Below are 13031 nucleotides of genomic sequence, written 5' to 3'. Positions count from 1 at the left end.
TCTGGGCCTAGAGTTTTCTTTATGAGAAGGTTTTTAATTATGATTTTAGTAGCTGTAATATTGTACTATTCAAGTCTTTTATTTCTTGAATCTGATAACTTGTGTCTTTCAAGGAATTTCTCCATCTTATCCACGTTGTCAAATTTATTGGCATAAAGTTGCTTATGGTGTTTTCTTATCCTTTTCTGTCTGAAGGATCTGTAGTGATGTCCCTCTTTCATTGATGATATTGGTAATTTGTGTTTTATCACTTTTTTCTTGATCAGTTTAGCTAGAGGTTTATTTTATTGCTTTTTTCAAGGAACGAGCTTTTGATTTTATTGACTTTCTCTGTAGTTTGTTTTATATTTCATTGATTTTCACTTTTATATTTAGTATTTCCTTGTAATTACTTTGGACTTAATTTCCTTTTTTTTCTTTTTAGCTGAACTTAAATCATTGGTTTTTTTATTTTTCTTCTTTTCTAATATAAACATTTAAAGTTGTCAGATTTGCTCTCAGCACCACTTTAACTATTTCTGAAGACTTTGTCTTGTTTTCATTTATATTCAACACAGAATATTTTCTAATTCCCCTATAGTTTTTTAACTTGACCCATGTGTTATTTAGTAGTATGTTGTTTAATTTCCAAATATTTTCAGATTGTCTAGATACTTTTCAGTTACAGGTTTCTAATTTAATCCCATAATGGTCGGAGAACATACTCAATGTGGTTTCATCCCTTACATTTTATTGACACATGTTCCAGATGTGAATGAAAAGAATATGAATTCTGCTGTTATTGGTGGAGTGGTCTATAAATGTCAAGACAGGTTGGTTTGGTTGTCTGTTACAAATCTTCTGTAATCGTGCTCATTTTCTGACTGCTCATTTCTGACTTCTTGTTCCATTGATTAGTAAAAGAGAGGGTTGAAATCTCCAGCTATAATTAATTTACATATTTTTCCTTTTAAATCTACTAGTTTTTACTTTCTGTACATTAGAGCTTTGTGATTAGGCATGCATTTATAGTATATTGACTCTTTTAACATTATGATGTATTCCTCTTTACAGTAAAATTGCTTGTCTCGAAGTCTATTTTGTTTGGTGTTAATATAATCACTGTAGATTTGTTTACTGTTTGAATGGCATATCTTTTTACTATCCTTTTATTTTTAACCTCTTTGTGTTTTCTGATTTAAAGTCTATATCTTATATATAGGTGGCATGTTGTTGGAAACTGCTTTTTTTCCAGTTTGACAATCTTCACCTTTTCATTGGAGCATTTATTCTATTTATATTTAATGTGTTTAATGATATGGTTGTATTAGTTCTGCCATTTTTTTTTTTTTTTTAATTTTAAGTAGGCTCCATGTCCAGAGTGGAGCCTAACACGAGACTTGAACTCATAACCCCAAGATCAAGACCTGAGCTGAGATCAAGAGTGGGATGCTTGGGCGCCTGGGTGGCTCAGTTGGTTAAGCAACTACCTTTGGCTCAGGTCATGATCCTGGAGTCCTGGGATCGAGTCCCACGTCGGGCTCCCTGCTCAGCGGGGAGTCTGCTTCTCCCTCTGACCCTCTTCCCTCTTGTGCTATTTCTCATTCTCTCTCTCTCAAATAAATAAATAAAATCTTTAAAAAAATCTTAAAAAAAAAAAAAAAGAGTGGGATGCTCAACTGACTGAGCCACCCAAGCACCCCTAGTTCTGCCATTTTGCCGTTCACTTTCTAATTGTCTCAGATGTTTTTGCTTCTCTTATTTCTCCTTTCCTGCTTTTTTTTGTGCTAAGAACATAATTTTAGTATATCATTTAAATTATTTTACTGGCTTTTTAGTTATATTTCTTTGCATTTGATTGTTCTAAGGGTTACAACATGATCTTTAGCCTATCACAATCTACTTAAAGCTAATAAGAATTACTTGAGGTAAAATATAACCTTAAAATAATACAGTTTCCTTAGCTTCCCCTTCTTTGTACTATTGTTATATGTCTATATATATTATATATAATTATGTTAGGGTTATGATTTTTGTTTTAAATAGTAGTATGTCATTTAAAGAATGTAGGGGAACAAAAGAAAAATATATACATTTAATCTTTTATATATATCTACATATTTACTGTTTTTTTATATCTGAGTTATGTTATTTTCTTTTATTCTGAAGAACTTTTATTATTTCCTGTAGTGTAGGTAGACTAGCAATAAATTCTTTCATTTTTATTTATCTGAAAATGTCTTTATTTCACTTTTTTTTTTAAAGATTTTATTCTTAAGTAATCTCTACACCCAACATGGGACCTGAACCCACAACCCCAAGATCAAGAGTCATCTGCTCTGAGCCAGCCAGGCACCCCTCACTTTTGTTTTTTAAGTACAGTTTTCTTCAGTAATGGATTCTTATTTAACGATTGTTTTTTTTTTTTTTTAGCAGTTTGTGTTTCATTCCAATATCTTCTGGCCTCTATTGTTTCTGATGAGAAGTCAATCATTGATATAATTGTTACCCTGTATGTAAGGTGCCCTTTATATCTTGATTCTTTCAAGATTTTATTTTTTACTTTCAGAAGCCTATGGTATGCCTAAGTGTGGTTTCCTTAATGGCTGTCTTACTTGGTCTTTGTTGAGCTTCTTGGATCTGTAAATTAATGTTTTAAACAAAATTTGGGGAGCTTACAGTCATTATTCCTTTAAGTACTTTTTCTGTCCCTTTCTCTCACTTACCTTCTGGAACTCCAACACATGTATGTTAGACCTTTCGATGTTGTCCCATTAGGTTTCTGAAGTTTTGTTTCTTTTTCTTCATTCTTCTCTTTATTTTTTGGATTGGAGAATTTCTAATGCTTGACTTCACATTTCACTGATATATTCTCCTACCATTTCAGACTTTCTCTTGAGCCCATCTACTAAATATTTCGATTATTGTGCTTTTCAGTTCTAGAATTTCCACTTGGTTCTTCTTTTATAGTTTCTATGTCTTTGTTGAGATTTCCTATGTGTTTATTTAGTAACACCATTTTCCCTTTCAACATATTTATAATAGTAGTTTTGAGATCATTGTGAGCTAAATCCAGTATATAAGCTCTCTCAGAATCAGTTTCTGTTGACTGTTTCTTTTCTGAGTGGTTCATACTTTTCAGTTTCTTCATCTTGTAACTTTTGGTAGATTATCTGTGCAATTCTGAAATCTATTTTGTTCTTCTGAGGATTGTTGGGTTTTTTGTTCTAGTAGGCAGTTAACTTGCCTGACCCAAACTGCAAAATCTGTCTACCTCATGTCTCTGCCCAGGTTTTCCTTGGCTGCTGACTGCTCCTGTTTTAGCCTGACCCCCAGGGTCATACCAGCCTGTGTAGTTTTAGTAATCAGGCAAGGTTTTGGACAGACTTTATATTCAGATTTGGGGGCTTACCTGCTTAGTGGTTTCCTTGCTTTGTGGGTTCCCCCTAGATTTCTAGTTTTTTTCCAGTCCCAAGTTGGGCTCCTGCTGTCAGAGCTTGAGCTCTATACATTTTGGGAAAGCATTTAGTCAAAGGCACAAGAAACTCTGATCTCTCACCAAAAACAATTCTGTCTTGCAAGCATCAACACCCCATCCAAATTTCTGTTTGCCTGTTTAGCTGGATTTCCTCGGGTCTCCCATACACTTTCATAATTTAATACTCATTTGAGCAGAGTTTATAGTCACATTTTAGATCTCAAGTCTTTTGTGACTTTCTCCCAAAATTTTCCCTTTAAACTTCCAGCTTCTCTTTGAATTCTAACATCTTTTTCCTGGAACTCATAAGGCTGTAATTTTCCTCCCTTGGCTCAAGGTATTGGGAAGGGCCCTCAGGCAGAAAGCCATAAACTCACAGTTCTCACCTTATGCATCTATTTTTTTTAAGTTTTTAATTTTAATTCTGGTACAGTTAACATACAGTGTTACAGTAGTTTCAGGTGTACAATAGAGTGATTCAACAATTCTTTTTTTTTTTTTAATTGTATTTATTTGAGAGAGAGCAAGAGCATGAGCAGTGGGGGAGAGTCAGAGGGAGAGGGAGAAGCAGACTACCTGCTGAGCAGGGAGCCCGATATGGGACTTGATCCCAGAACCTTGGAATCATGACCTGAGCTGAAGGCAGCCGCTTAACTGACTGAGCCACCCAGGCGCCCCTGATCCAACACTTCTCTACATTACTCCATGCTCATCACTATAAGTGTACTCTTTAATCCTTGTCTCCTGTTTCACCCCTCCTCCTCACCCACCTCCCTACCTTATGCATCTTTTCAATATAAACACTCAACTTTCTACCTCCCTTTGATTATTTGCCAGTACCTACAGATAATGGTTTATAATATTTTTGTTCTGTTTTTATCATTGTTTTCTTTTTTTTTTTTTTTTTAAAGATTTTATTTATTTGACAGAGAGAGACACAGCAAGGGGGGGAACACAAGCAGGGGGAATGGGAGAGGGAGAAGCAGGCTTCCCGCCGAGCAGAGAGCCCCATGTGGGGCCCGAACCCAGGACCCCAGGACCATGACCTGAGCCGAAGGCAGATGCCCAACGACTGAGCCACCCAGGCGCCCCTTATCATTGTTTTCTTTGGAAAGAACTTGTCTTCACATTCCATTATCAAATCTCACCCTATCATGTCTATTAGCAATTTTATAACACTTGTTTATCTCCCATTTGAACTATAAACACATGTCAGGGACCCAGGGCTTGTTAGGAGGCAAATAAATCTATCTAGATTGTTAATACTGTTTTTATTTTATTTTATTTTATTTTATTTTATTTTATTTTATTTTATTTTATTTTATTTTATTTTATTTTATTTTATTTTGAGAGAGAGAGCAAGCATGAGTGGGGGAGAGGGGACAGTGAGAGAATCTTAAGCTGGGCGTGGAGCCTGACTTGGGAATGGATCTCAAGACCCTGAGATCATGACCTGAGCTGAAATCAAAAGTTGGACGCTTAACTGGCAGAGCCACCCAGGCGTCCGTTTTTGGTTTTTGTTTTTTTAATTTTAGTATCTTCCAGGTTATCTTCCTTGTAGCACATTTTACAGGTTTCTCATTTGTGGTAGATAAAGTTTCCCTTTTAAATGATAGAGCAAAAATTGCACAGGTGGTATACAAATAATTGATGTTTGGGAAAGTGATCTAATGTACTATCCTTACATTCATACATTGATTTAAGAGAAATGACTCTTTCCCCTCCCTTTTTTCTCTTCCTCTCCTTTCTCCTCTACACTGTCAGCCAGAATAAATTCAGAATATTGATTGTAGAAATGCACCAGTCCAGAATACAGTTTGTCCCAAATCTGCTTCCTCCCAAGATCATTTCTGTCCTATCTTCATTTTTACCTTCATGGCCCCTCCTCCTCCCCAAGCAAAAGACATTTTGAAAGATTTTTTTGTGAGTTCACTTATTCTACTCTCAAACTGTGTTTTTCTGAGTTATAGTTATTTTTATATATATAAAAATTTGGAATTAGGTGATGATTCCACTATTTAGATTCAGAGAAATATGTATAGGTTTTCCCAACATTTTCAACATCTAGTTTCATTGGGACTTTGAATTCATTTCCCTGACTTTTCCCCCAAAGTTTTTCATCAAGTAGAAAGAAGAAAAGTAATTAAAATGAACCCCTGTAAAAACACATTCAGTTTGACTTCTCCATATATTTACTTTTTATTTAGAGGTAATTTGTTAATTTTAAGAAACAATGTTTTTTAATGATTTTATTGTTTTATTGTTTGTAAGTAAGTAACAGGTGCATTGGAGAAGCACGTGAGATATAACATTGACTCTCTATTGTCAGGGAAAAAGGAAAAACCAAAGAAGTTCACAAAACAACCAAAAAAGCAGATGTCTTCACCCTGTGGTCAGAAGAAAGAAAAGGCATTAGAGAAGGTAGCTCTAAATTATCCATTACTGTTCTGGAGTTCATATTGAGAAATAAGCAGGCAAATATAGCCAAGAAAAATCTGAAGAAGAGTAAAAATATACCACACTGGAATGCTAGCAATATAAAAATGAACAAAGAAATTCCATATAAACTGAGATTAAAGATCTCTAAGATACATTGATAGGTGAGAAAAAGAAAGTGCTGAACATTATGTAAATTGGCATATTCTAACATTTCTGTAGCATGGATAGAGGAATATATATGTCTTTATATATGCATAAAATATCTCTGAAAAACTGCACAGGAAGTTGAAAAGGACTGATTGCCTCTAAAGAAGGGAATTGAATGGGGAACAGAGATTTTTTAGTATATGTGCTATTTGTAACTTTTGAATTTTGAGCCAATATTACTTACTCAAAAATAAGACTTTGAAATAAGAAAAGTAAGTAGACTTTATAATTTTTAAATAAATAAATTTTTTGACCTTTTAAAATAATTCTTATTTCTCGTACCTTTGAAGGAAGGGGTAAAAAGCCAGGTAAGAATAAGAGGACAGTAGTAACCACATTTGACTAAAAGAGAAACCATGGATTCCGAAAATGTATGAAAGGCTGGGTTGCGACAAGTTCCACACAATTACATTGGACAGATTGTACACTCATCTGCATGCTAAGTACCACAAGCGCACAAATGGGTGAATTCTAAAAGATTGCATAAGCTGGGGCTTCCAAATAAAGCTGGGTTCAAATTCTAGATCTGTATCTCTTTGGACAAGTTTCTTCTCTGAAACTGTTTTATTATAGAGATAATTATGGCAGCTGTCTCGTGGTTATTGCAAGGCTTAAATGAAATAATACTTGTAATGCTTTTGGTACAGTGTCTTGAACTCAATAAGTGTAAGCTGCTTTTTATTATTAACTATAACACAAATCAGTAAATGTGTTCTAATTGGACCTTAATGTTGTCTACTCTTTTTTAGTCAACTTCTAGAGATGTGTCTCCTTTCATGTGAGTATTGGTCCTTAATCCAATCAGATAACCGCTCTTAAAGCATCAGTGCTGATTTTTGTTTAATTTTTCTAATAGTGTGAGTATGCAGAAGAATAAATGGGATGCCACAAGATCCTTGAGATTCAACCAGGATGCACAAAGGGAAGATGGTAAGTTTTAATATGTACAAATGTACAAATTAGGTATAAATATCAATGATAGGAATCTTTCATTTTATGAAGTATGCTGAATAGCTTAAAAAGTTCCAACTAGAAAGAATAAGTCTCAGAATTCGCACATTCCCTTAGGAATCAACAGGAATTTTTATTTGTTTGTTTGTTAAAAGAGTCAAGGGGTGATGCAGAATCCCAAGCAGGCTCCCCACTGAGCACAGAGCCCGATGTGGGGCTCAATCTCATGACCCTGAGATCATGCCCTGAGCTGAAATAAAGAGTGTGACACTCAACCAACTGAGCCACCCAGGCAGCTCTCAACCAGAGTTTTATTAGTAGACAATCCCAGCAGATAATGTACTGTTTTATACACCTGTGGTTTGGAGGTATCAGGCTGACTGTTGCCCATTACTTGCACTCTAAAGATGACTATCATATTTTAGTTTGGTTTAAGTAGCCTTAAAACCACAATTATCTATGTATGAGCCATTGCCACTTGCTGTCTAAAGTTCTTCAAAGATAAATAAGTGTATATGTCTGTAAAATAGTATCCAATGGTATTTTCATAAATTCTTGATAACTTAAGTGTTCTTTAAGAAATAAAAGTTATAAATCATCCTCATAAAGTTAGATTTATTATTTTTTACCTCCAGATCAGCGGCGGATGTCTGAAATTACAGGGCACCTAATAAAGATGAGATTGGGTGATCTGGACCGAGTCAAGTCAAAGGAAGCAAAAGAAGTAAGAATTATGTGCTAGTGTACTGTGCTTGCTTAGATATACCTTCCTACTTTATTTTCATCATGAGGTCTATAAAAATGTTTTAGGCAGAATCTGAAAAGACCAATTTAAATACTTTAATATACTTTTATATTCTGTCCCACTTAGCCAGTTGACTCACATAAACGTTCTCCATGGCCCGTGGGTCCTCTATAGCACACATAGTAAAGTAGGTTATTGCTGGAAGTGTAATATCACACCAAGAGTAGATTAACCGTGAAATTGCTGACCAAATGCTGATTACCCAGAGGGTGACTTTTTGGAAGTTGCTGATTTCAGTGAACTCTGTAGGCAGTGCTTAGATATTATTTCTAAAATAAGGTGTCATCTTGCTGAAAATGATGACTAGAAATACCTATGTTCTTACTAAAATTATGTATTAGTCATAACACTATATATTAACATTAGTATTGGTGTTATGTATTTATAATTACTCTTGCCCTAATTCTTTTATTTAAAAATTTACTTCACTATAAAACTTCTAAAGCCTTTCTTTTTTTAATTTTAATTCCAATATAGTTAACATACAGTGTTAAAACTTCAAAAATCTTTGTGACCTTGGTTAGGCAAATATTTCTTAGTTGTGACACCAAAAGCATGATCTATAAAAGAAAAAATTGGCAAATTAGACTTCATCAAAATTTGAATGACACTATTTTTGAAAGACTATTAAGAAAATGAAAAGATAAGCTATAATCTATGAGAAAATATGTGTAAAACACTTACCTGGTAAAGACTTTGTGTCCAGAATTTATAAAGAACTCTCAAAACTTAATAAAATAAATAATCCAATAAAACTAAATGCGTAAAAGATTAACCAGACACCTTGTGAAAGAAGGGATATAGATGGCAAATAAGCACACAAAAAGATGCAACATCATTAGTCATTAGGGAAATGTAAATTAAAACCTCAGTGAGATACCCCTGGATACCAACTAGAATGTCTAAAATGGAAAAAAAAAAAAAAATGCTGGCCAGGATGGAGAGCAACTGCAGCTCTCATATATAGCCAGTAGGGATTCAAAAAGGAATGGCCGCTTTGGAAAAGAGTTTGTCAGTTTCTTATAAAGTTAAACATTTAGTCACTGCAGAGATCAGTGCACACATGTTTATAGTGGTTTTATTCAGAAATGCCAAAAACTAGAAAAAACCCAAATGTCCTTTACCTGCTAAATGAATAAACCAACTGTGGTACATATAAAAAAGAAAGAACTACTGATATATCAGCAACATAAATGAATCTCCTATACATTATGCTAAAGTGAAAAAGGCCAGACTGAAAAGGCTCAGACTCTATGATTCTACTTATATAATGTTTAGGAAAATGCAAAACTATAGGGACAATAAAACAGGACAAGTAGTTTCCAGGAACTGATCGTGGCAAATGGGTTGACTTATGAGAGGCACAAGGGTATTTTCATGGGGTGATGGAAGTGTTGTATGTCTCCTTTGTCATGATGGTTATACCACTGTACACATTTGTCAGAATTCAGAACTGTACACTAAAAAGGGTGACTTTTACTATCTGTAAAATTATTCACAGAAATTATAATTCAAAGGGTCTGAACTTTAAAAATCAAAATTACTTCTAAGCTAAAAAGTAATGCCATTTTCCTAAAGCAGAGCTTCTATTCCATAAAAATAACAACTCCATTTTGCCCCTTTACTCTGCAGTTTGCAGGAGGGATTTATTCCAGACTCGAAGCGCAAATCAAGGCCTCAGTGCCAGTCACTGCACGGCAAAGCAGCTCAGAAAAAAATACAAGGTAAATCAGCATAAACAAATTCAGAATACCACTGGCTTTGAGATGATTTTCCTTTTTTTTTAAGATTTATTTATTTCTAGAGAGAGAGAGAGAGTGCAAACGGGGGGGAGAGGCAGAGGGAGGGAGCGGGAGAGAATCTCCTGCAGACTCCCTGCTGAGCATGGAGCCCCACACAGGACTCCATCCCAGAACCCTGAGATCATGGCCTGAGCCGAAATCAAGAGTGGGCCACTTAACTGACTGAACCACCCAGGTCACCCATGGTTTTCTTTTTTTAGGGAAAATCATATGAACACTAGCAGCACATAATTGGAGTTTGGTTTGTTTTGTTTCAAGGGTTAGATCATCAAGACATTAATCAGAACCAGATTTTAACTTAAACATAAGGCTTAAAAAGGTCATAAGCACAAAATTTAATGAAAGTATATATTTTTTAAGTTTTCCTGTTGATTGAATCAGCTCTGTTCTGAGCCAGCTACAGATAGGAATGTAAGCTCTACTGCTACTGTGAATTAGTAGAATTTTATACTGTTTATAGGTAATATATTATTTATTTAAATCATTGAAGTCTTTCCTGTTCCTTATTTTATTTCTCTTAATAAAATCTAACTTGTTGGATCCTCTATCATTTTACATCACAAATTTTCTTTTAAAGATTAACAGTTATTGAGATTGGATCATTAATACTACAGATCTAAATGCCTTATCAGCAATTCTGAAATCCAGAAATCTCAGAAAACCAGTAAGACTTTTTTATACATTTGTGGCAACTCAAACCCAAACTGAGCTACTATGATGCTATTTATAGTTTGTATTTATCTCACTGAATATAAATGTTCATTTGTTTCACTGAAGAAGGGTTAATGTGTTTGCTTATAGGGCACTGCTCCAATCCATGCTATATAATTTATCTATGATATTATCTCCCCCACCCCCCAGGGCGCCTGGGTGGCTCAGTTGGTTAAGTGACTGCCTTCAGCTCAGGTCATGATCCCCGGGTCCTGGGATCAAGTCCCACATCAGGCTCCACCTGCTCTGCAGGGAGCCTGCTTCTCCCTCTGCCTCTGCCTGCCACTCCCCCTGCTTGTGCTCTCTCTCTCTCTCTCTCTGTCAAATAAATAAATAAAATCTTTAAAAAAAAAATCTGAATTCCAAAGTATGTCTCACTCCAAGGGTTTTTAAAAATGGACTATGGGGCTACATGAAGTTTCATTAAACTTTGATACTGTCAAGCAAACATAACCTAAAGCAACAGCAACTTCCTACTATTTTAGACGCATCTCTGACCTTCTTTTCTATTTAAAAAAATCTAGGTCTAAAAGCCGTTTTGGTCCAGGGCGTCCTGCATAAATCACCTTAACTATAACTAAAAAGACAGAAGACACACCTCTGGACATCTGAAATTGCTCACTTCTTGAAGATCTTCAGAACAATGACTTCTAAATGTTTTAAGTTATTTATTAATTATTCTTGGAAACCACATAGTGCTGAGGGAAATGTACAGTTAGGTCTTCTGAAATCCAAAATTGTAAATATGAAACTTCTTAAATCTGATTTTCCTTTAATGTGATACTAGGCTATGTAGAAAATTAGTATTTACAAATTTGTATAGTTAAGGCTCCTGATATTTGTTATCCTTTATTTATTTGAAAGAGAAGAGGCCTAAACTCTCAAGTAGCTAAAACTTCTTAAGACCTTAAAAAATTAAGGGAACACAGCTGGTGGTGGTACTGTGCATGTCTTTTGGGCTATAAATCTTAGGATAGCATTGGGGACTGCAGCTTGTGTGATGAAACTCCCAGTGATGCTAATTTTAAGTTTGCATGAATATTAAGGAGTGACAGGTCTCAAGACTGCATTAAAGAAAGTTTCAAGGTATGAGGTATTTCCTGTGTTGGGCAGGAGAGTTAATTTTTTTCAGCATTATTCCATGGAAAGCACAATGTTAATCCAACTTGTCTTTCTTTTGGTTTTTAATGCTTATCTATTGGTTATCTGAGCTGAAATTACTGATTAGTACCTCTTCTGTGACACCAGTGCTGTTCTGAATTTGTTAAAATAACTATTGGTAGTTTTAAGATAGTAAATCATTTTGGTTGTATGGAACACCCACTGTGCAGTTCTCAGGGCTCTAAAACTTAACCATATTTCTTAAGCCATTTGAATAGCCCCTTCAAACAGTTACAGTTACTTATTACTTTAGCAATGTCTAGAAGGAAACATTCCCAAATACATTTGGTGGGTGAAAAATGGCATACATTCAGTAGAAATCAAACTAAATTCTATTTTATAGATCATGTTTTAATTTTTCTAACCAAGCAGAAAGAGTGCTCAGGGAAAATTTGTTCCAAACCATAAGCATATAAAAAATTATGTGTTTGGAAATTACTTGTATGTAGGCCTCTGAAAAACTTTAAGATGCACTGTTTCTATTTTCAGTCTTCATTTATCTTATAATTGGAATTGCTTCAAATTTAGAGAACAGGCTTTGATAATGTGCGACAGAATGGCAGTTTCTATTGAAATGTTGAAGTGTTAAACTCAGTTAACACATACAGAAATCATTTTGAGTGTTTTAGTTGATAAATGAAGCTAGATGTTATTTGATGTTATATGTATGGCTTTTCCAAGTTTTTTGAACTTCTGTTTGCAAATTTTGTTCCAGTTTAGATATTTTTTCAATTGTTTGATATTTTTGAAATAGATTATAAATTTTTTATTTTCAAAAGAAAATGTTTATTAGTTCATGATCTGTAAACTCTGTTAAATACCAGAGTCTTGTTTCTTTTACTGTATTCTCTGACTAAAAGGATTTAGGCTGGTACATGTTATATAGTGTGGTGATGGTCACAACTGGAAGGGGAAGTATGCTCTTTAGATTTTTAACTAATGGTAAAAAGGCAAATTGCTTCTCCCCTGGGAGGACTGTACCAGTGAATTGATTTTTACAAACCAGAATTTATCGGAACTTGATTCTCTTCAGAATATGGTTTTTTTTTGTTAATGTCTATAATACATAGCACAGGTACCAAAAACATTTTAATCAAACTCTTAGTAGTATTTCTTTTGCCAAATACTTTGGAAGGGTTTTACCTTACATTAATTCTGAATTCACATGTCTTTAATTGAAATAAATGTTAATGACAAAAGTTGTTTGAAAAGTCCCTTGATCTGAATCATTCCATCTTCTCAGGAAAAATGTGGGTGGGCTCTAGAGCACAGGTTTTCATGAAAAGGTTGTTTTAAATGAGGTTATCCTGGTAAAGATTCAGCCAAATATTTAAGGGATAAAATATTGCAGAAAAGATTATCTGGTAGCAGAGTTTATTCCACACTATTACATCATGTTGTTTGTAATTTTCCCTCTTCAGAACATTCAGCCAGATATTGGGAGATGTGCTAATTGCTTTGGAAGCTGAGGCTAAAGCCCTGTTATGCTAAATGCTAA

At 34.6% G+C, this 13031-nt stretch overlaps 1 protein-coding gene across 2 annotated transcripts in view; it reads left to right on the top strand.

The window, feature by feature from the left end:
* Positions 1 to 12732, top strand: part of KIAA1841 (KIAA1841 ortholog) — a 49761-nt gene extending 37029 nt beyond the window's left edge. The window contains exons 16-21 of one of the 2 annotated variants that reach the window (XM_027623597.1): positions 5787 to 5878; positions 6853 to 6881; positions 6960 to 7033; positions 7690 to 7778; positions 9492 to 9583; positions 10897 to 12732. In XM_027623597.1, coding sequence (XP_027479398.1) covers positions 5787 to 5878; positions 6853 to 6881; positions 6960 to 7033; positions 7690 to 7778; positions 9492 to 9583; positions 10897 to 10933 — 413 coding nt within the window. In that variant the 3' untranslated portion in view covers positions 10934 to 12732. The remainder of the gene's footprint in view (positions 1 to 5786; positions 5879 to 6852; positions 6882 to 6959; positions 7034 to 7689; positions 7779 to 9491; positions 9584 to 10896) is intronic. The other variant, XM_027623598.1, reaches the window with a different exon arrangement.
* The last annotated feature ends 299 nt before the right edge of the window (positions 12733 to 13031 follow it).

The sequence above is a fragment of the Zalophus californianus genome, chromosome 8, assembly GCF_009762305.2.
Source record: "Zalophus californianus isolate mZalCal1 chromosome 8, mZalCal1.pri.v2, whole genome shotgun sequence".
Classification (NCBI taxonomy): domain Eukaryota; kingdom Metazoa; phylum Chordata; class Mammalia; order Carnivora; family Otariidae; genus Zalophus; species Zalophus californianus.
Note: the sequence above shows the minus strand (reverse complement) of the source record. Positions and strands in the feature narration are given on the sequence as shown.